This window comes from Pelodiscus sinensis, chromosome 4 (assembly GCF_052426305.1).
Source record: "Pelodiscus sinensis isolate ZL-2025 chromosome 4, ASM5242630v1, whole genome shotgun sequence".
In the NCBI taxonomy this organism is placed as follows: domain Eukaryota; kingdom Metazoa; phylum Chordata; order Testudines; family Trionychidae; genus Pelodiscus; species Pelodiscus sinensis.
Window position 1 is genome coordinate 91,856,753 of NC_143055.1, and position 24,785 is coordinate 91,881,537.

At 42.3% G+C, this 24,785-nt stretch overlaps 1 protein-coding gene across 5 annotated transcripts in view; it reads right to left on the reverse strand.

Moving 5' to 3' along the window:
• The window catches only part of ELF2 (E74 like ETS transcription factor 2), a 65,902-nt gene that overhangs the window by 35,104 nt on the left and 6,013 nt on the right, over positions 1-24,785 (reverse strand). For 4 of the 5 annotated variants that reach the window (XM_006124423.5, XM_075929934.2, XM_075929937.2 and 1 more), the window contains exons 2-3: positions 13,206-13,421; positions 12,020-12,185 (exon numbers count right to left, since the gene is read on the reverse strand). In XM_006124423.5, coding sequence (XP_006124485.2) covers positions 12,020-12,185; positions 13,206-13,277 — 238 coding nt within the window. In that variant the 5' untranslated portion in view covers positions 13,278-13,421. Of the gene's footprint in view, positions 1-12,019; positions 12,186-13,205; positions 13,422-13,505; positions 13,578-24,785 lie in introns of all 5 variants that reach the window. The other variant, XM_075929935.2, reaches the window with a different exon arrangement.

The following is a 24,785-nucleotide window of genomic DNA, read 5'->3' on the forward strand; positions in this document are numbered from 1 at the left end:
CCCGGGCTGGTTCCAGCATCCCCGTCTGCTAACGCTGCAATGGAAGCAGGAGTCGTGCACAGCTCGCCGGCGCCACGCTGCAGAAGGCAGGACTAGCTGACAAGCCCAGTCTCGGGTGTGTGCAGCCTGGGAGTAGCAGAAGCTCGTTCCCGTTGCACTGCGGCGAGAGCATCCTCTCCGCCCCACTCAGCTCAATTGGGAGCAGGCAGGTGAGCGACAACCTTCTTCTACCGCACTTGCTCGGCATGCGAGAACTAGCCCGGGGGAGGGCCAACGGCGGGCTCGGGTGCAGGGAGAAGCGAGTGCGGGCCAGGCAGAAAGGATCGCGCAGAATGGCAGTAGGTTCATCTCCGCCGTGCTGTCAGCAAAGCGGCTTCTCAAACCGAATTTTCCTCCTCTAACCTGTCCAGGGTCTGTCTCCCGATTCCTCCAAGAGCAGGAGCCCCTTGGAACTGGAGATCACAAAAGGCCTCCCAAATGTCCACAGTTCAAACATCAAGACGTGAAAGTCAACCCCAAGCTAAAATTCATTCTTCTAGCAATGCATTGTTGTGTGTATCGAATCCAAGTAGTTTAGCAAAGGAACTTTGTAAGAGATTGATGTATTTATTATTAGCAAGAGACTGATTTGTTATATATTAGGTTGAGATTCAGTTACCCAAACACATTCTGGATGAGCCTTACCTACCACCATGGATATATTTAAAAAAACTTAAGTTGCCCCTCACACACAGCCTAATTCTGAACAAGATACATGCAAGTCCCACACCCTGCACCTTCTGCCTCAGGTCCATGAAGTCAATCTCTAAGACTTGTTGGGTAAAGATGTTCCATGGTATACCATGTTTCTCAGTACTGTAAAATTCTTCTACCTGGCAGTAATTCACTTATAGCCGTGGTTACCAACCAGTAGATGGGGATCTACTGGTAGTTCTTGGAACCTCTGACAGGTGACCCTGAGAGATTTGGCCAGGAGACTGTCAGGTGCCAGCACTTCATCAGCCCCTGGCACCACTGCTGTGCTGCTCCTGGCCTCTGCCTTGGAAGTGCCCCTCACCTCTGGAAGCCTTTTGCTTGCTGGGCAGGGCACAGGAAGAAGACGGGGTGCTGATATCAGGATGCTTTTCCCTCGACCCTGTACTCCATCGCCACAGAGCAGAGGGGGACAGGGATGAAGAAAGTTTGCTGGATGCTTTGGGAGTGGTGCAGGGCCAGGGTAGGAGAGAGTCTGCCTTAGCCCCCTATGCCACCACCCAGAAGCCACCGGTGGTAAGCAGTGCCCAGCTGGAGCTTGCATTCCGAACCCAGGCCCCAGTCCTGAACTGCTCCAGCACCCCAAACCCCTGCCCCCAACCTGATAAAAGCGAGTGAGATGAGGGAGGATGGAGTGAACTGGGGTGGGACCTTAGAGAAGGGGCAGGAAGGAGGCAGGGCAAGCATGTTTGGGTTTGAGGTAGAGCCTGGATTGCACTTAAATTCAAAAAGTGATCTTGTGCTTAAAAAGGTTGGAGACCCCTGACTTATAGCATCCACTTAAGATTCCAGTTATTGAGACAGGCCATAGCTACACTGAGGTGGGTAGCTTCTATCACAGTTTTAGAACTGGAAAACTAACAGCTTTACATCCTCTCTCTCTCTAGGCAAACATCAGGTCTTCATTAGACAAATGAAAGGCAACCATCTCGCATTAAGTTATTCTATGAAAGATCATATGCAAACAGGGTTAGACCTAGGTACTAGTTGTCTCCCAAATTATGGCATGACTCTTTGGAAAACTTTGCCCTTCCCACCAAATGAGGCTAAATCAGCAAGTGTTTATAAAAGATAAGCAACTGTAGGCACTTTGATCCTATATCAATAGGCATCTTGATTTTAAATAGTGTGATTTTACTCTAAAAAACTAGAACTGTTCTTTAATATCTAAAGAGCAGCTTACCTAGTGACAAAAATCCAGACTTTCACTGCCAGACATTTGAAAGGAAGTACCTACAGACAAAAGCAATATTCAGAGAATGTATTTTTTTTTCTTACTGGTAAGCGTCCACCTATAATCTATGCTGTAAGTGAAACTCTGTGTACAGGGAGCAGTTATATCAAAATCAGCAAAATTATGCCACATATTGATGTTCCTTGCACATACTCAGGTACTGTATCTTTAACTACATTCAGTGCTCTGGGAATTTTCACAAGGAATATCTTTATGTAGACAGAGTTTCTCTTAAAACAGCATTTTCATCTGCCAGTTACACAGGGCCCCATCATGTGATTTTAATGTGGTGGTAAATGTCCTCTTATGACTTTCCTTCTCTTTTTTGTAGCGAGGGGTTTATTATTTCTATCTTGCTTTTTCTTACTATAGTAGTCACATCAGCCAGTTAATTCTAGATATTCCATTCATAGAGCCTCAGTTTTGCTTTTCATGCTGACATTCTCAGGATGAGCCCATCATTCAAGTAAGTTCATTATCTCAAATCACAAGAAATGGCATCATAATCCCTTTATTCCAAAACATGATGTTTGATGGGAAAATTGTCACAACTTGAACTGCAAGTTTAAAAAAACCCTCAACACCACAAGGCAAACAGCTTCTCTCCTTCACATTTATATCTATGTAGTAGGACACATCCCCTTAGCAAAGAACCCACAATAGAGCCACATGGTCCTTCATAAAACACTTGAGATTCAAGTCTCATCAGGGAAGGTACAATATTGCACACACTAGTGTCTCACTCACTCAGCCAAGGAGAGCTTACACACTTTTTCAATTTTCACACAGGGAAGAAAACAAATTTAGCCTGTTTATACACTGATCCTAAATCGTAACTTTCAGAGAAGTAGAGCTAGGAAACTTATGTCTGACCAAGATAATCTATTTCTTGCCACAAGTAGAGATCTTGTAGGTTTTATGTGCCTGTTAGAATCATCACTTATCCTGGGTCCAGAAATCAGTATGGCTCTCTTGATTAAAGGCCATTTTTATAGAAGTGGCCCACCAAAACTGAATAAGCTGATAGCTCTGAATACCACTCTGAACCGCTAGGTATGCTCAGTGAGCTAGCAGTCCTGCCAGGATCCTATCTTGACCTAGTAACATTAGTCGCCTCTGTGACTCAGCCTCTTCTATTGAAGCTGACCCAGCCCCTTCCCACCAGTATGGAAAGAAGAGATACAGGGCAGATATGGAAAATGTAAATGCAGTAGTACAGAGCATATAGTAGAAGCAGTACATACAGGTTGTCACGTCACACATGCAGTCTATGCAAGTTAAATTCCACTATGCCAAAACGACAAGTTTGAAGAAATGTCCACTTAAAGCTTGAACCCACAATAGAATGCTCCTGGAATATAGATTTACAGCAAATTATAGCTCAAGTAATGCTTACACAACGAGAATGCACATAGAATCATAACACTAGAACTAGAAGGGACCTCGACAGATCAAGTCCAATCCCCTGCCCTCACGGCAGGACCAAGCACTGTCTGGATCATCGGTGATAGAGATTCCACAACCTCCCTAGGCAATTTATTCCAATGTTTCACCACACTGACAGGAAGTTTTTCCTAATGTCCAACCAAAATCTCCCTTGCTGCAATATAAGCCTGTTGTTTCTTGTCCTACATCAGATGCTGAGGAGAACAATTTTTCTTCTCTCCTCCTCATAACACCCTTTTAGATAGCAGTTTTCAGGTATCATGTCCCCCCCTCGTCTCTTTTCTAAACTAAAGAAGCCCAATTCTTTCAGTCTTCCCTCATAGGTCATGTTTTCTAGACCTTTAATCATTTTTGCTGCTCTTCTCTGGACCTTTTCCACATCTTTCTTGAAAGGTGGTACCCAGAACTGGTCACAATACTCCGTTTGAGGCCTAATCAGCAGATTAGAGCAGAAGAATGTCTTCTCATGTCTTGCTCACAACACTCCTGGTTAAGCAAACACGATTCTGGGACTTTTTTTTGGCCACAGTGTCACTCACATTTAGCTTGTGGTCCACTATGATCCTTAAATCCCTTTTGTAGTACTGTTCCCTAGACAAAGATTTCCCATTCTGTATGCAAGAAACTGATTGCTCCTTCCTAAGTGCAGTACTTTACATTTATCCTTATTAATCTTCATCCTATTACCTCAGACCATTTCTCTAGTTTGTCCAGATCATTTTGAATTATGGCCCTATCCTCCAAAGCACTTGCAACCCCCTCCGAGCTTGATGTCATCCTGCAAACTTAATAATCGTACTCTCTATGCCATCATTTAAATAATCAATGAAGATACTGAACAGAACTGGACTCAAAATAGACCCCTGCAGAACCCCACTTGTTATTCCCTTCCAGCATGATTGCGAACCGTTAAATACTCTCTGAAAATGGTTATCCAGCCAGCTATGCACCCACCTTATTAGGTTGTATTTCCTTAGTTTACTGAGAAAGATTATGCGAAATCATATCAAATGCTTTACTAAAGTCTAGGTATACCACCTTCACCACTTCTCTCTTATCCACAAGGCTTGATATCTAATCAAAGAAAGCTATTGGATTTGTTTGACATAATTTGTTCTTTACAAATCCATGCTGGCTGTTACCTATCACCTTGTTATCTTCCAGTTGTTTGCAGAGGAATTCCTTAATTACTTGCTCCATTATCTTCCCTGGCACAGAAGTTAAACTAACTGACTCTGCAGTTTCCTGGGTTGTTCTTATTTCCCTTTTTATAGATAGGCACTATATTTGCCCTTTTCCAGTCTTCCGGTATCTCTCCCAACTTCCATGACTTTTCAAAGATGATAGCTAAGATACCACCTCTATAAGAGCAAGTATTCTAGAACGCATTTCGTCATTAATTTTTAACTTGCTCTTTTTTAATTTCTTAAATTTTTAACTTCTAAACATTTTTCTTTGTTTGAATACTGCCTTCCATTATCAGGAAAAGTAGCTGTTCAGATTGATAACTGTGAAGTTGCACTGCCTAAATAAATCCTATCCCCATTTTTTATGATGCAGTGTAATAAGATTTAATTTGGGGCAAAAGTAGGGGTGGGCTAACCTTTCACATGATCAATCCCTCTGATTTCAGAGCAGCCTGGATGTTTACCAGGACTCCATTACATGTCCAGTTAGAATTTAGAACAAACATTCCTATAGTTATATGTAGAGGCAAAAAATATTCATGGATAACTGGGGCTTAAATGCATGCACAACTGTTGTTCTGGATCAGACCCAAGGTCCATCTACTCTGGTATCCTGTCTTCTAAACACAGTCAATGCCAGATGCTTAAGAGGGAATGAACCCAACAGGTAATTAAAGTGACCCATCCCACTGCCCATTCCTAGCTTCTGGCAAATAGAGGTTAGGGATGCCATCCCTATCCATCCTTGCTAATCAACCATTGATGGATCTATCCTCTGTGAATATCTAGTTCTCTTTTAAATTCTGTTAGTTTTGGCCTTCAACATCTTCTGGCAAAGAATTTCACAGGCTAGCTGCGTCGTAAGAAATACTAACCTGTCTGTTTTAAGCATGCAACCTTTTCATTTCATTCTTGCTTTCCAAGAACTAGCTCCTTAACCACTTTAAAGGAAATGGATCTCTGTCCCTTGTAACGCCATAAAATACGGTTCCTTTGTAAGAATTAAAACAAAAATAGGGAATTATGCTATATCCATTACTGTAAAATATGAATAGGTACTTTATTTTTAACACTAAGTCCATTTAGTTCTGTAGAGCCCATTCAGCTTTGATAATGAACTAGATTTTATTCTAACTCATGCATCAATTGTTAAATAAATTCCAATTAAGGCAAAATGCTGCTGTTTGACACCAATTAAATGCTACTGAACTCAAGGCTTTTCCATTTATTCTGTAACAGTTTGAATTGAATTTGGGGATAACTTCCAAGTTAGAATTATCTGATTTTGAGGTCTGGTATTTCAAAACTCAAACAAGCCTAGTAGAAAAGACTCAACACTTCCAAAATCAGATTTTCAGCCATAGAGGGACATATAGTTTCATTTCCTGAATACTTATGAATTAATTTTTCCACTCATTGATGAAACCTGGATGCTTTCCCAGGTTCAAAGGCAAATCCTGGACCTGTAAAATGGATAAAAGGAAGTTTTACAGGATTACTATTATAACTGCACCTCAAGTAGAGTGAAAGGCACAGACAGAACTATGGCACCCAATGCCCTACTAAACTATCATTTTCTCAAGGAAGGAAACACACCCAAGCTGCATGGCAGAAGACGTCATCAAAGACTTCAGTTTTAAAGTAGTGTTTCTTAAACTGTGCGCCGCGGAGAACAACAGGGTTCAAAATGGCCACCCTTAAAGGAGCAGGCTTGGGGGGGGGGGGGGGGGGAGGAGTGTCAACTTTTTCCCCCACTCTTCCCCCCCCCCCTTTTTTTTTGGCTCAACAAAAAAATCCTTGGTGTTCCTTATTTTAAAAAGAATTCTTTGGTGTTCCTCGGTCTTAAAGTTTAAGAAACACTGGTTTTAAAGGCTGCCTACTGTTTCCGAACTGAGAGTGTTATTTGGTTAGTATAACTGGAGGGTGTAAAATTAAAAATGTATGACCCATTTTCCTATGTGTAGTTATAGGGATAGAATGTTATATTCTAAATAATGTGTAGATACATATTATGTGCAATTTGGAAAAATGGAAACTTAGGCCAGTGTTACTGCAGCATTAAGTGTTCTAAATTTTTTTTCGAGTTCCAAAAATTAGGTTTTAGTCCCCTCTTCTATTAGAACACAGTAAAAGTCGGTTTTATACATTGAAACAGATACACCTTGTTTTAGCCAAAATATTTATGCACTTTTTCTTTTTAGATAAAGTACTATATTTTTGTTCCCTGATATTGGGTAGTAACTGACATGAACTTTGCTTCAAAGAGTTGAGTGCTTAAGCAAGTTTGTACAGCCAAGTAACAACTGGACAGCCTAGTCAGCACTTCAGTCTTCCACAAAAAGTAATACTTACTTTAGTTTTTAAACTATTTTCTATCAAAGCCAGACAAAAGTGTTTTCCTGTCCTGTCTGAATTCTCTCAATGGGACACGTCTCAACCACTACTTTGAAAGGGTTAAGGAAGCAAATACTTATGGAAAATGTAGGCCAGATGTCCACATCATAGTAATCTTAATAACACAGCTTAATCAAATGTCTGGACAGAATGGAGGATAACGTACTGTTTTATCTGTCTCCTGTTCTCCCCCCTCACTTCCCCAAAAATCAATTTTAATCCAACTACAAGGTTTAAACCTGATTTAATGTTCAGTGCTAAGCATACAACATATCAAAACAAATGCAGACGTACTTAGACAACTGTAATGCAGCTTGGAGGCTCAGACTCAAATCAAAAGCTATCATTTTTAATTAAAATGAGAAAAAGCTGAGAAACACAAACCGATAAAAACAATTAATGAAGACTTAAAGTAGATGTACAGAATTGGTTCCCACGGCAGTAGCAGCGTAAGTAGTAATTGGAAACTGCACCTGTAAGAGAAAGAGAACTTGTTTTAAAATAAACAGTTTAATGTATTATGTTGTATAAAGGGATGAGGAGTTATAAGCTTTATTTCACTGTTCACTATCTTCCCTTCTCCACCCCCCTTTAAGGACAACCATAAGCTTTTATATGATAACTTAAAATAACTATATTTCCTATGTAGCTTAATATCTAAATAAATTATAAACAAACATACCAGCATAGTTGTCTCTCTAGCTCAGTATTTTTCTCCTCATGGTAATCCTGGAGAAGCTCCTTTTCAGATCGCCAGTTTTTCAGGTAGGTCTTCTACCTCCCCATGGCAACAGTATTTTAAAAATTAATAGACCTTCAGATTTTGCCACAGAGAGGATTTCTGATGCAACACCAAAAGCAAGAGGGAGTTGTCATAGTTCACAGTGAAGTCAAATGACATCTCAGCTTCTTTTAATGAAAAAAGTTGTATTTCCTTTTGATTTTGATCTGATTGTTCTGTAAAATCTCAAATATGTACTCACTCATTCTGGCACATTTAAAAATAAAGAAAACACATGCATATAACTGGTAAGTTGCATTTGTCTTCAATCAGCTGAAACATGGTATATATTAAGTTGTTAGTCCTTCTCAAATATTAAGTACACATTGTGTTTATTCAGTAGAACATTATTTTTCAAAATGGCTTGTTCAGTTTACTGTACAGCAAAAGGTATTTTAAAAAACCTGACTCTTTTTGAACACTCAACATGCAATAGCAAACAAATTATTACTGACACTTAGGTGGTGTTAGCATGATTGAACAGGATTCAAAGGCTGTGATCAATTTTCCTGAAAGTATTCCCAGCAAGTTTTGCTGTATTTTTGCAATAAATCACTACAATAATGCTATCTTTATTTGGGATTGTCTTAACAGTTTGGCATTCTACCAATCATCCAGTATGCCAAAAGAAATTCAATCATGTCACATGAACATGATCTTATTTTAACATTCTTGCATTGTTGAAGTAAGTTCGGGTGCTTAACTGTCAGTAACTCTCATGGACTAGGTCATCAATCAAAATATATGTACCGCTAGCAAAGAGATTTAGGTAAACTTTATTTCAGAGAGAGACTACCTCTTAAATGGAAGCAGTTGCTGCTGCTGCTAAGGGTGAACTGCAAAGGTTTTGATGAAGGGTATACAGTGTAACAGTAACCACCACTGCCTTTTAACAAAACTTTAAGACAGCAACAAGGTCCCTAAAGATGTGTGTACACTGCAACTGGGAGTGTGCCCCCGGATGAGGCTAGAGAGACATGCTAGATCTACTTGAACAAAAGTGCTAAAAACAGCATACATGGGTGGCTCAAGCCTGTACTGCAATGTATACACTGCTGTTCTTAGCATGCTACCTCAAGAGAGCTAGCTTGTATCAGTCTACCTGAACAGGGAGGTATGCTCTCAGCTGCAGTATAGGCATACCCTGCAAGTCTAAAGCAACTGGATTGTAGGCTCTCAGGTTCCTCTATTAGAGTGACATCGTATCTATGATAAATATAAATTAAGAACTATTTCAATCTAACCCCTCCATCAGTGGTGGGCAACCTGCAGCCCGCAGTTCCCGTCTGTCCCCTTCTCCCATGCAGCTCTTGCACACTTGGGGCACTACAGTCCACAAATCTTATATCTCCTCTTCCCTCCCAGCACTTTAGGAGCACACATCCCCAACTCTTCCCTGTCACTGCTAGAGCCGAAACACTGCATATCAGCTATTCAAGCTCCGGTGGAGGGGAAGGGGAGGAGCACAACAGAGCATGAATCAAGCAGTACGCGTGCTCCAAAAGTTCTGGGAAATAGCGGCTAAGTGTGAGCAAGGCAAGTGGGATGGATGAGACCCCAGTAGGCCACAGGTTGCTGTGGCCCACTGAAGTGAAGGAGGATCACTCATGTGGTCCACTCGTGATTTGTGGTTGCCCATTGCAGCCCTATGTTCTAACTTGGGAAGCTTACACAAGGCACCCATTGACTTTAGTGGGAATGCCATGTGCACATCCAAGGATCAAATATAATCCTAACTCCCTTCAGTCAATTACTTTCTTTAGGCATTCTTTTGGACTGAAATTTTGCTACTCTGAGTCAACAAGTGGAGGTTTCCGACATGTTTGAAAAAAGTAATCTAAGCTGTTTTTAAATCTCTAAAGTGTATGAATTGTATGTCCCTTTTAAAAAATGAAGATGCTTTTTTGTTTTTTTAATGCCCTGCTCATTTGCGCTTATGGACTGAATTCTCAATACGAATTAGTATCTGATGATTAAATAAAAGTGGTTTGGCAAAAACCAAAACCCCCATACTGCTAGCATTAACTGATAGTTAATTATGGATTTCCATTCTTATATTTTGTATAGTCAAGTCAGTACTTATCTGAATCACATTCTTTAAATTTGTCAAGAGCACTTATACTTGGTGACTTTTTGCCAGGATCAGCCTACACCATAGGCTGTGATAGTATAAGTGAAGCTGCAGTGACAGGCCCTTGCAAGGGTCCACATGAGCAAATCTAATGCCTATGGCATCTGTCTTGCAGTCATTCTTTCACTACATCTGATACATAAGGTATAAATGTCAAATCCCTCTGTTATTGTCCATTGTGTAAACCTCACATTTTATTTGGTAAAAAAGAGACTGGCCTATATCACTGAAAATAAGGAATTTGTGTTTAATCAGATGCTTGTGACAGGTTAGTTATAAAGTGGTTAGTTATAAAAGTTATAACAGGTTAGTTATAAAGTGGTTCGGAGCTTTTAGAATATTCTGTGCTGATTTACATCCTGTGTTACCCTATATAAATCTGTGAATTGCAATGGATTGGAATCTTACCCACTTATTACATTAGGCACTCAGATACCACAAAGTACTAAAGAAGAACTAATATTCAGTAATGCAGTTGCATAATGAATGTTTATGTTCACATTTCATTATTTTAAGCCTGTATGAATTTTAAATATTGATTTTCTATCTTAGTACCAAAAACCACAATTGGTTTAGTAAGATGGCAAAACAAATTCATTATACAAAGAATTACGAAGTTGTACAAAGTGATTCATGTTCAACTTTACTCCTACAGGTTTATATTTATTTTATCCAAAGTATGACTCTATAATAGAGAACACATCACTGAGCAGTCTTCTTTGAGAGATTTGTGTAATTACTAAGTTTAAACAATTCTTCCAATGCAGCACGTTTCCCAGTATTCTGGAAAAAACTACTTTGACTTATCTTTATATTAATTTGTTAAACTTATGTCTATTTCATTACACTAATTGAATTTTGAAGAGCTAGTTATTGTAAATATCAAGTTATAAGGATAGACCTACAGGCAGTCCCCGGGTTACATACAAGATAGGGACTGTAGGTTTGTTCTTAAGTTGAATCTGTATGTAAGTCGGAACTGGCGTCCAGATTCAGCCGCTGCTGAAACTGATCAGTTTCAGCAGCGGCTGAATCTGGACGCCAGTTCCGACTTACATACAGATTCAACTTAAGAACCCCAGGCATCCCCAAATCAGCTACTGCTGAAACTGATCAGCCGCTGATCAGTTTCAGCAGCGGCTGACTTGGACGCCTGGGGCAGAGCAGCTGGGGTGCTGCTGGGTTGGTCCAGTAGCGCCGCCGCTCCTCGGTGCTACTGGACCAACCCAGCAGCACCCAAGCTGCTCTGCCCCAGGCATCCTGATTCAGCCGCTGCTGAAACTGACCAGCAGTGGCTGAATCAGGACTCCTGGGGCAGAGCAGCTGGGGTGCTGCCGGGTTGGTCCAGTAGCGCCCAGAGCGGCGCTACGGGACCAACCGGCAGTGCCCCAGCTGCTGTACCACAGGCGTCCGGAGCAAAGCCGCGGAGCACGGGGGCAGCGGGACAGCCCAGACGCGCCGTGGCTGTCCTGCTGCCCTCGGGCTCCTTGGCTTTGCTCTGCTTTGCTCCCTGTCTCCCTGGCCTGCAGACCAGGGGAACGGGGAGCAAAGCAGAGCAAAGCCAAGGAGCACGCGGACAGCCCAGACGCGTCTGGGCTGTCCACTGCCCGCGTGTTCCGCCGCTTTGCTCCCCGTCCCCCTGGTCTGCTGGAGACCAGGGAGATGGCCCCGTTCGTAACTGCGGATCCGACATAAGTCGGATCCGCGTAACTTGGACTGCCTGTATATGCATCTTAATGGACTAATACACCCTTTGCAGTTGCAACCTGAGGGAACTAAGGCCCAGATTTTCAAAAGGTATTTATGCACCCAACACCTATTGATTTCATTGGAAGTTAGGTGAGTCAGTATCTTCAAACATTTGAGTCTAAATAACTTTGCTTTTACTTAACTACTTTAACACAGAGTCCTAAGTTTACTCCCACTTCAGTTAATGGAAAGACTCCCATTGACTTTAATGGAAACTGCATAGGGCCCCGGGTCAGGATCTCTTCTTGTGGGAGAATATGAAGTAACATTCTTCTGGGAGTGCTAGCTCAACTCATGGGAAGAGAGTGATGGGGAGAAAAGTTAAACATTTTTTTAAAGTCTACCTGTTTCCACAGTTTCAGTCTCAATTTCTTGTTCCTCTGCTACATCTTGCATCAGGTAAGTTTCATCGTCATAAACCAGGACCTGAGCAGCATAACCCTGTTCTAGTCTTGCACTAGGAACTGGTTCCACAATCACTGCTGGGTATTCAGAGATTGGCTCATTGTCCTATAGGGAGACAAAAAACCTTAAATATTGAACCACCACATCTGAACTAATGCTTTTCTTCTTCTCTATTGCTTTTTATATATTCTGTGGAATACCAATACAAAATATTTGTAAAGTTTTTTTGAGAGATAGGTAAACTGTAAACAAAATTATGTCTGGAAATAAATACTACCAAGTCATATTCTCTAGCTTTAAATATAAAAAGCTAACTGCATAGTTTTACAATAGTCTTAATGTAAGAATACATTTATTTTTCATGAGAATGGCAGAGTGTGTCACAATTTCCCGTAAAGTATTCAGATTTGAGAAGTAATTCTCTCCACCCAACAAATTTTCATAATCAGTTTTAGACCTGATTTTACTTTCTGGTAATGTGCATGTTACACTATACATACAACTATGGCCCCTCTCCTGCAAACACGTAATCACATGCTTAGGTTTAAGTAGGTGAATGGTCATAAATTTTAATGAAGCCAACAGAACTCCTCAGAGATTTAGAGGTAGGCATATATTGACTAGCTACATACTTAAATCCTGAACCTGCAAACATACTTAATGAACCAAGTTTTTCTTGGTGGTGGTACATAGAAGTAACTGGAAAATCTGATTTATTATTAAATACTATACAGAAATGTATTGCAAGCCATATGAGTATAACGCACCTTGTCCCTTAACAATACAAAATTATGATTTATAAAGTCTTTGTTAAAATTAGCCAGCTCCAATCTCTGGTCTTTATATTACACGGATATTTAAAGAAATCATATTGGAACCCAAAACTTTGTTTAAACTTATAAATGTGTATTTTATATATAATTCTGCAGTTTTGCAGACAGTACAACTCTCCATTTATTCTCTGCAGTAAGAGGATATCTAATAAATGATACTTTTAAATTGACTAATATCCTGCTGCTCTCTTCAACTACTAACCTTTTTACAAAGCAAATGTATAGTAACCCATGTTATTTACATACATAGGATGAAACCAAGTTTGAAGTAAGTTCTATACAGATTTCTAACCTCCTGATTTTCTACTTCACTGTTGTCAAACTCCAGGCCAGAACCTCCACTATCAACCACTGCTGATGTCATGATGCATTCCCTGGAGGCGTTTTGAAAGTTGTTAGTGATCCCAAAGATAGTAATGCTCAAAATTTGAAGTAGCAGGGGCTTAAATTCAGTATCCAAGTAGCATGTATGCAGAACACCACTTTTTTGTGCTGCCCGTCAGCGATGCTGAAAAACAAAACCATTTGAGAGAAAGGTATTAAAAAAAAAAAAAAGGAAAACTCATAAATTCTCAATTTTGCATAAGTTTACCTTTAAATTATTACTGCTCTCTACATCAAGAGGGCATCAGTGAGCACTCTACTTCAGACACAATGCACTGACCTTGACAGTGATAGAAAGAAAAAACAAGTTTCTTGCCATTTTAACCAGAAAGTACACTCTCTCAATGACTTAACCACCTGCATTCTGCTACAAAGACCTTTTACATCTGCACTTGAAAGGGAATCCTCTGAACTGTCATTCATGTTAAAATTCGACACTCTCCGGGAAGGAATGAACAAATACTCAAACTATCTTACCCATTACCAAGATAGCTTCCCCAATTATCACCTCTAATATCATTAGCTCACAGACAACCCACTCTCCCCACCTCTAATATCATCAATTCAGACACTTTCCTTCCTTCCCCCCCCCCCACATCCCTCCTGTTCTGAAATGTGATTTGTCCTTTTCATGTGTGTTTTTTTTTTTTAATTGTGTCCTTTGGTATATATGGTTGTGACTATTTTCTTCCACTATTTGATCTGAGGAAGTGGGTCTGGCCCATGAAAGCTCATCATCTAATAAACCATCTTGTTAGTCTTTAAAGTGCTACATTGTCCTGCATTTTGCTTCAGCTGACCTTGACAGTTCTTCAATACTCTGAACAAACTGCCAAACAGTATTTCCATACCAGCTTTTAATGAAGCTTTTAATGAGGAAATGAAGTTTAACTTTTACGTCATTGCAACTGACATCAATAATTTTACAGTTATCTACACTGTTCACTGTCACTTTCTAGGGATTTTCCATTATTCTTAGGACCCAGAAGTTCATTACTTTTGGGACTATTTCTCTTCAATCAAATATAGTTTAAAAAAGTTAATTTACTGGATAAATAACAGAACAAATATTTGATATGATTTTTCTAGATCACTTTTTTGTTTCCCCAATACAAAGGAAGATTTCAGACACATTGTAAGCTGAACTGATTTTGTGAGAAATGTGATTGTTACATGATTTTGGAAAGAAAGCAAAACTTTCCAGAGCAATAGAACATATTGAAGAGATGTTTTGTGATTTCAGTAATTACCATGGTTCAAATCCTCCAGTTTTGTGAATCTATACTGAGAATAAACTAGAGTGAACAGAAGTGCCTTAAAGTCATTTATATAGTTCCTTGATTCTGAGGCAACCAGGTACTGGGGTCCACTCCCAGGTGTAAGATAGTAGCATTCAGACTATTTATTTTACTTAGGGTCTGCTGCCAACATCATCTATTAGCAATTCCTCCATGACAGGGGCTGCAAGGAGAAATGAGACTTTCACCTGGGAATTCTTATGCAAGCTGAATCCTCCAGTGTGTGGAGCCACTGGTTTTAGTGTTGCTTTATATTACCCAAGTGATATAAAGCAGCCCTAACACTACACAGAACTGGGTCTAGTGTGTGTGTTTCCCTTAACTTATTATGACAATCAAATCCTTACTAAACACATCCACACAATTCTCTGATATGGGAGGAACAGACTTCCCAGTTAGGGAAATGGCACTTATCAAGACACCAAAACACAATCTCTCACAGAAGATACGTCTGGCAAAGAATTAAAAATAAGGAGTAACCAACTTCCTTTATGTAATAGTATCAGTACAACAGAGTTCATGATTCTAAGAAATGGCGGAAGAGAGACTATCAAAACAGAGACAGTGGATTTCCGGAAGGCAGAATTTAGTAAACTCAGAGAGCTGGTAGGTAAGGTCTCAGGGGAAGCAAGTCTAAGAGGAAAAACAAATGAAGAGAGTTGTCAGTTTTTTAAAGGGACATTATTAAGGGCCCAAAATCAAACAATAGTAAAACCTGTGTTATGCGGCCTTCTCAGGGATTAGGGCATTCCGGTTATCTGAGGGTCCCTTTTGGGAGCTGCGATGCCAGCGGTGCAGGGGCCCACCAGCTGCCCAGTCCAGTTTCTGGCCAGGCCAGATCATAGCAGCATACCACAAGGCTGCACTCATGCCACGAGGCTGCGCCAACTGGATCAAAGTGCCACATGGCCGTGCCCAGCCCCCGTCCAGCTGGATCAAAGTGCTGCGCTGCACAGCTGCACCAATTCCTTAGGAAATTTGCCGATTTCTAAAGTTTTCCAAATAGTTAAGTGCCAACACAGGTTTTACTGTATTCCCCTGTGTAGGAAAGATTGAAAATATGACAGGAAACCATCATGAATCAGCCATATCTGATCTAAAAATCAAAAGTCCTATAAAAAGTGGAAATTAGGTCAAATTATAAAGGATGAATATAAGCTAACAACACAGGTATGCAGGGGCAAGGTAAGAAAGACAGTGGCACAAAACGAGCTAACTCTAGCCAGAGATAAAAAGGGTAAAAAGACATTCTACAATTATATTAGAAGCAAGAGGAAGACCAAGGACAGGGTAGGCCTATTGCTCAGTGGAAAGGGGGAGACACTAAAAGGAAACTTGGAACTGGTATAGGGGCTTAATGACTTCTTCGTTTTGGTTTTCACCAAGAAGTTTGATGGTGACAGGATGCCTAACAGTGAATGCTAGTGGAAATAGGGTAGGTTTAAAAGTTAAAATTAAAAAAACGAACAAGTTAAAAATCACTTAGAAAAAGTTAGAGGTCTTCTAGTCACCAGGGCCTGACGAAATGAATCCAAGAATACTCAGGAGGTATCTGAGCCTTTAGCGATCATCTTTGAAAAATCATGGAAGTCAGGAGAGATTCCAGAAGGCTCGAAAAGGGCAAATATAGTACCCACATACAAAAAGGGAAATGAGAACAACGCAGCAAACTACACACTAGTCAGTTTAACTTCTGTGCTGGGGAAAGATAATTGGGCAAGAAATTAAGAAATTCATCTGCAAACACCTGGAAGATAAGATGATAGGTAACAGCCAGCATGAATTTGTAAAGAACAAGTCATGTCAAACCAATCTGATAGCTTTCTTTAATAAAATATCAAGCCTTGTAGATAAGGGAGAAGCAGTGGCCGGGATATACCTAGACTTTAGTAATACATTTGACAGTGTCTCACATGACCTTCTTATAAATAAGCTAGGGAAATACAACCTAGATGGGGCTACTACAGGTGTCACCAACCCCCCGGCATGCATGTCACAAGTGGCACACAAGCCAATTTTTACTGACACATGGGGCAGGAGTTCCCCCCGCCCCTCCCTCCTGCACAGTGAGGAGCCAGTGCTGCAGCTCCAGCCTCAGCCCCAGGCTGGAGCACCAGCTCTAGCTTCTTGCTGGGGGGGAGAAGGGGCAGAGAGGCATGCGTGTGTCCCCCTTGGGCTGCCTCCTGCTTCGGGAGGGGGCAAGGCTGGGGCTTCTTTGCAAAGCCAGGGCTGGGCAGCTGGCACACTTGGCTAAACATTCACATCCCTACTTGCAACAGAAGAAGCATTAGTCTCAACTTGCCAGTGTTCTTAGAACTGTTTCACTTAACTAGACTCAGAGAGGGTCTAGACCAGTGTTACTTAAACTATGTTCTATGGAACACTGGTGTTCCGTGAACAACTCGCAGGTGTGCCACGATCTCTTCTTTATTTTGTTACTTCTTTGGTTTTGTCTTTTTTTGTCTGAAAATTTTTTTTTGAGAATTTTCACAGATGTTCTGCATAAAAAATTGTTGTTTAGTGTTCCGTGGTCTCAAAATGTTTAAGTAACACTGGTCTAGATGACTACTGAAGTAGACACCAATGAGTGAGTCTATATCAGTGGTGAGCAACCTACGGGCCACATTCAGTCCACTATGTTCCACCTACAGCCTGCACATTCCATTTACCACCTCCCCTACATGCCTCTGGCACAGTGGAGTCCCACACTTCCTACTTCTCTCTTCCCCTCCCAGCGCTTTTGGAGCTCCATGAGTCCACTGATTCACACTTCATCCCCATTCCTCTCCCTCCCAGAGTTTGAACAGCTGATTCATCCCTACAAAAACCCGATGCAGTCACACAGCAAAGTTCTGGAAAAACAAAACTGCAATATAGACTAGAGCCTAGAATGTGCTGAACCCCTTGGTATAAGCTGCTAATGGATCCTCAACTTCATTGGGATGGGACCCTATATCATAATTAACATACCACAGTAGTAAATTAAGCAAGACTGTGCTAATGACTTTGCTCCATTTTCATGGAGCATAGTGCAAATACTTCACCACACATGGATAAAAAAATGGAGAACTTATTCTGAGTCAGTATTCTGAGCAATTAATCTTAATTGAAAATTAAACAATTGAAAATTATTTCTGGAATAAGAATTCTTCATGTTCTTCAACAATTGATAAGTCATTATTAAGGCAGCAAAATAATTATAGCAGAGAAATATTTTAACTCAAGGTAACACCAAATGAACAATGAAGTGGAAGGAAAAATGTATGTGAAATTTTTTCAGGCATATTATAGTAACAATACCTACCATTACTGTAATTTTTAAAACTTGTCAATGTTTGATTTGTTCATTTGACAGCACATTGTGCTCAGTCAATGTCACTGTTTCTTTGGCTAGTCAGTCTTTCCTTTGAAGAAGTGGAACCTCCCTCACACATGCAGTATCCACTGGGACTATGCACATCTTTTCACCACCTAAGTTGTGTGAATAGAAAAAGGGCCACATCTCCACCAGTCTTCAGGTCCTTCACTATTCAATAATCCTTAATTGAAAATTTTAAAAAAGCAGCCAAAGGGAATAAAGAGTGGGCCCACTAGTGCACTCCTCTAGAACCACCACATTTACTATGCAAACAATCATGTTTTCCTTTTCTAGAATTTTCTGTATGGATCCACACTTGGGAGATTAAAAAGCAATGAGGGCTCTGAGGAGTCAAGTCATTTGAAATACATTTTTTCCCCAAATTGGGCATCAGATCAAAAAGTCAAATAGAGGAAGTAATGCCACGTAAAGGTAATCTAGAGCACCAAGAAGCAACTTCATATATTTCAAATGCTAGATGCAACATTAAGGCATGCCATAAATCTAGTTATTTGTATTAATGTAGTGCTTAAGAATCCCAGTCATAGACCAAAATCCCAGTGCTGATATAGTACTGTAATCTCTTTGTAGGTGGCTGAGCAGCTATTAAGTTCTAAAAATCAAGATTACACAGATACATTTGGACAGTGTACATTGAGACACTGACCCTAGTCTTCTCCATTTAAGGCTTAAGTAGTCTGTGAGGATTTCTAGATTGGTTTAAATACCTAGAGCCCCTCCCTCTTAAGATGCAACTCATTTGGTTGTCAGAGGTGAGAGGGTGAGAAATGGGAAGACAAATATCAGTGGCTTGAGTGGTCTCTGGTTTACATCTCAATAAGAAATTCATGGAAAGACACATTTTTATTTAACATGGTGTGAAGGAAAATTCCTAAAAGCCCTGGATCTCACTAACCCTTTGCTGGGTTAATTTATAGTTTATGATGAATGCCATCTTCAGAGCGACAATAGGGCAAACAGTGAATGAGCAGGTTGACTGACAGCTCAAAAGACAGAACTGACTTTTTTTTAAATCAAGTAGAAAGTCCAAAATTAAGAGAATACAGGACATATCTATCTACTTCTGAGATGCTGTGATGCAGATTTTTTTTTCCATTTCATTAAGACAGCTTTTCTTGTAGAACATGTCTGGTTTTTCAGTAGAATTTTTGGACTTCAACAGAACACTCAGTCTAGGAACCCCACCAGTTCAGAAACTAAACTGTCAGCCTGACACTATCACTCCAAGAACAGAACCTCGCTCCAAACATAAAATAAAAGATATGTTAGACTGAGAAGCAACGCTTAAGGCTCCAATATGAATTCTAAGAAGTTGGAAAACTAATTGTCAAGACAAGGACAGAGATATTAATAGCATGTCTTTCCAAACAATATGGGTCACAGGGAATATGCAGAGCAATTTTTGTCCTCCACCTAGGAGAAAGGCGTCTATTAGAGATACTGGAGCCTACCTATACCTGAAAGAAAGATGGAGAACTTTTCTATTTTTGTAGCTGGTTTACAGATCTATAGGCCCTGCCCCAGATACATAACATAAAACAAACAACTCATTTCTAAAAATTCATCCTCCTAAATTTATAATTTCTGTTCTTGATGAAGAGCTATCAAGGTGATCAGATAGTGGTTACTTCATTCCCAAATCAAAATCAGTGGTAATGGCTGCTACTAAAGATCCTATAACAAGATGTGAGTAAAAGTATGCAAGACTTTGAGAGGAACTTTATATTAATGATTTGCCTTCATTGAAACAGGAAGCAATAAAGATCCTACACATTCCATCTTCTCTTTTACTGATCACTCAATCTTATGCTCCCCGTTTGGCAGCTCAGATTAACTTCTATGTCATCTTAGAATGATTCTCAGTCTTTTCAATTCCAAAAACACTCCTCCACCCTCCTCTCATATAGCCAGAACTCCACTTCCTATTTAACAGTATGGGAAAGCAGAATGATTTCAATTCCCTAACACTCATTCAAGACTGAACTCCCGCTTTAAATGACAGACATCTACACAGAGGAGAACTCTACCTATCCATCATTGGAGATCAGCCCTCATGGCTCTCATTTCCCGAGACTGAGAAGGCCACTAAAGCCAAACAAGGGCTCAGGGCTGCATAAAGAAAAGGAAGTGCATATATCTGCAATATAAAGAACCTGTAGAAATACAGCTTAGACAGGGTAAATGATGACCAGGAGTAAAAATTGCATTGAATTCAGACACAGTGCAACCAGAAAGATGCATATACCACCCTAGAGAGGCTGTACTGAAGTGGAGTAACAAGGGGGAAATCCATGCTCAAATCCATGGAGGAGAAAGACAACGCCACTGTCACTGGTATTAACAAAGGCACAAACAGCATCAGCTCCCCGCTCTTTCTGGTGTTACGGAGTATCAGCAACACTAATACTCCCAGAACCTAGAATATTGAGTGTGACACTATGAGGGAAGATCACCTTGGTAACAGAAAGCAGCTAGGAGACTGTCTTGGTACAGGATGAATCTCCCAAATCTAGGATTCTCTGGTCCAGCAACATCTGTAGTCCAGCAAGGCCACAAATGTTGCTGGATCAAAGAGTCCGAGGAACAGGAGCCAGCCAGGAGTATGTGTGATCTGCGGAGTCCCAGCAGGGTCAGCAGTGACTAGGCAGGGGAACCCCAGCATCAGCAGGTTCCTGCTAATGGGTAGCAGGAAACCCCCAGTGTCATTGGAGTCAGGCGGCTGAAGCGTCCTTGGCAGCGAGGTCAGCAGTGGCCAAGGAAACCCAGGAACCCCCCGGTGGCAGCGGAACTGGGATGGCCAGACAAACCCCCAGCAGCAGTGGGACCACACAGTAGCTTGGGAGCCCTGTCCAGGGAACCCCACTGCAGTCAGGGAGACTGCAGTCAGGGAGTCCCAGCCCCAGCAGGGGAGCCCCTGGTGTCAGCAGGGCCAGACTGACAGCCATAGCCAGGGAATTCCAGGAAACCCCCAGTGGCAGCAGAGCCAGGATGCAGCAGCAGGGCTGGCAGCTGCTGGGCAGCCTAGGGAACCCCAAGGAAGCCCTGGAGGTAGCGGGGCTGGCGGCAACCGAGCAGCGCTAGCTGGGAATCCCCAAAAGTAGCAGAGCTGATGGCGGCCAGACATCCCTCGCTGTGGAAGCCCTGGGAACTCCCTGGGGCAAATGGCGGGCAAGCAGGGTGGGGAGCCTCCACCAAGTCAGCTTTAGCAGGGCAGCAGCAGGGCAGGGAATCCCAGCCTTGGGAGCTCCAGGGAGAGAAGCTTCCAGCACGGCAGCAAGCAGGGGAGCAATGAGCTCCCCTGATCCAGCAAACTCCCTGGGATGGCTTAGGTCCTGAAGCCGGACCAGGGAGGTCCAACCTGTATCATGTCTTCTATGACCAATAAATAGGAACAAGGAAGCGAGAAACATGTGTGACACTGTGTCTCTTCAGCTTCTCCCTCTTGCCATGAAATGCTGAGTCTGTATGCCAAGCAACTTCTATTCCCATAATAGAAGAACTAGAGGACACCAAATGAAGTTAATGGGTAGCAGGTTTAAAATTAATAAAGATTTTCTTCACACAGCATGTAGAACTCCTTGCCAGAGGAGGCTGTGAAGGCTAGGACTATAACAGAGTTAAAAGAGAAGTTAGATAATTTCATGGGAGGTTAGGTCTATAAAAGCCAGGGGATAGAAATGGTGTCCCTGGCCTCTGTTTGTTAGAGGCTGGAGAAGGATGGCAGGAGACATCTCTTGATCATTGTCTTTGGTCCACCCTTTCTGGGGCACCTGGTCTGGCCACTGTCGGCAGACAGGCTACTGGGCTAGATGGACCTTTGGTCTGACCCAGTACGGCCGTTCTTATGTTCTTAAGAAACTGAACTGTAATCACAAGCCCATTTTGCTGGGCTCACCAACAAGCATCTCCTGGCACTAATCTTTACACTCCTCTTAGACAAAGGCAAAACTGTCATTTTTGTTGCTCCACATCAGCTCCTATTAGTGGTGGCCAGGGCTATCAGGGGCTGCTGATAGAAGCAGTGGGAGGGAGAGGGCAGGTGGCACCACAGATAGTGCTGGGGGGGGGAAAAAACCAGCTTTTAAGCCAGCTCTCCCCAGCACCAGCTCCTGTTTTCCTGCTCCCTTGCTGCCTAGTCGATACTCCACTCGACTACCTGATAAGCTTATCAACTAGTCACTAATATCCCTACTCAAAAGTTATTTTAGGAGGGTCATGGCAATGTCACCCTTACTTCTGCACTATCTTCAGAATTGGTCAACTGGAGAGAAGTGGTTGTAATGTTGACCTTGTGCCCATCTTTGAAGGCAGCACCCACTCAAAAGCAGTGCAGAAGGAAGGGTTGTAATACAATAGCAACGTACTTCTGTACTATTGTTTTCTGAGCTGGGTGACCAAAAAGTGGCAGCTGCTGAGTAAGATAGCAGCACAGAAGTGTGGTAATACCATACCATGCCATTGTTACTTCAGCACAACTGTTGGTAGTAACTCTGCCTTCAGAACAGGATTCCTTGCTATTGGCCACTGATCTTCAGCTGCCCAGCTGTGAAGGCAATGCTGCTACCAGCAGCTGCACAGATGTAATGATAGCAGCACTGCAATCCCCATATAATCACCTTTCAACCTCACACAACTCCTTTTTGAGTCAGGACCTCTATAATTACACCACCATGAAATTTCACATTCAAATATACAAGATGATCAAATTTACCATTTTTTAAATCCTATAACTGTGAAACTGACCAGAATGGACCATGAATTTGGTAGGGCCTTAGAAATAAGTCTTGTCACAGAGAGAGTCAGATGCTAAGAACCAGACTCAACTAGGCCTGTCTAGGTATTTATGTGGCCACATCACTACAGTATTTGAGCATCTGTCTACAGAAATTTAAGACAGTCCTTCTAATCCAGTGGTCTCCAACCGTTTTAAGCACAAGATCACTTTTTGAATTTAAGTGCAATGTAAGATCTACTTCAAACCCAAATACTCTTGCCCCGCATCCTTTGTGCCCCTTTCTGAGGCCCTTCCTCTGCTCGCTCTGTCCTCCCTCCCTCTTCCATTCTCCCTCCCTTTCACAGGTAGCGGATGAGGGTTGGGGTCTTAGACTAAGGGAATTGGAATGTGAGAGGGGCTCTGAGCTGAGCCTGGGGAAGGGAGTTGAGGTGCAGGAAGGGGTTCAGGGCGCAGGGAGGGAGTTTGGGTTCAGAGGGCTCAGGGCTGGGGTTGCAGGAGGGGGTTCATGACTGGGGCAGGGGTTCGGAGCTGGCTCCAACAGGACACTGTTTACCTCAGCTGGCTCCTGGGTAGCGGTGCAGTGGGGCTAAGGCAGGCTCACCCCTGCCATGGCCCTGCACTACTCTCAAAAGCAGCCAGTAAACTCCCTCCATCCCAAACCCTATTGTGCCCCCCCCCTCCATTTTGTGGAGACAGAATACAGGGTGGAAGAAGGGGCACCCTGACATCAGCGACCCTCCTCTCCCTTTCCTGCTCTGTACCTCAAGCAAGAGGCTTCCGAGGTGGGGGGGGGGAGACAGCTCCAAGGCAAAGGGCAGGAGGTGCACAGCAGATGTGGAAGGGGCAGCTGAAGTGTCCGCACTTGATAGTCTGTTGGCCAAACCAGTCAGGATTACCTGTCAAAGGCTCCAAGATATACCAGTAGATCCCAGTCTACTGGATGGTGACCAATGTTCTAATCTTTCAGGGCACTGTTGGAAAAGTTGAGATATTTAGCAAGTCTAAAAACTAGTCTTCTCTCAGCTACCAACATCAGGGGGGTCACAAAGCCCAAGCCTTTCCTGGTAGCTATGATTCCACTGCACAACAGACCAAACAATGACTAATCATCCCAACAAAGCAGAAAAACAGAAAAGAAAAAAAAAAGGGAGCCCAAGAGGAACGGACCCTGAATGACACACACTTCTCAAAAGTAGAGATGTTCAAGTGTTTATTACAGTAACCGTGTAGCCACTAAATCTTAGCTATTACACGTTTTACATGCACTGTGGGCTCTATGGTATATCGCTTTGCTTTATACTGCAGAGCCTGCAGCAAAGCCTCCCCAGGAGCGGAGCCACCAGCCCTTGTACTCCGAGCACCTATGAAAGAGGCTTCACTGCCTCAGGAGCTGGCTGAGTTTAAACCAACAAACATCGGATTATCGATTAAACAATTAGTTGGGTAAACTAACATCCCTATTCACATCTGGTTGGGATTAAAAACAAACTCCGCAATCAAGACTGGGGTGGCAATAATTTTTAATGGGGGAGCCACTCCAAGATTTTGGTAAGTCGTTTAACATTGTGACTGTGTAGCCAATAAAACTTTTATCCGTTACATGCATTGCAGAGCTTTACACTGCAGAGCCTGCAGGGAAGTCTCCAGATGCTGCACTTTTCTATGGAGGAAGTGCAGGGCCTGGAATGGAGTTGGGCATAGAAGGGAGGCTCAGGGTATGGTGCAGGAGAGTGTGTGGAGTCTGAAAGAATTTGGCTGAGGGAAGGGGTTGTGACCTGGGCCAGGAACTGGGAAGCACGAGAGGATTTTGGCCTGAGGAAGGGCTGTAGGAGGGAGTTTAGGATCTGGGAGGGAGCTATGACCTGGGGCAGGGAGCTGCAAAGAGTTTGGGTGGTGATCTGGGGCAGGGGATTGGGGTGCAGTGGGTGTGCAGGTTCAGGGAGAAAGTATGTACAGAGAGGATTCTAGCCTGGGGAGGGGTGTAGGAGAGAGTGCAGGGTCTGGGAAGGAACTGTCACCTGGGGAAAGTGTATGTGTGTGGGGGGCAGGGGGAGAGAAGAGAGTTTGGGTGATGAC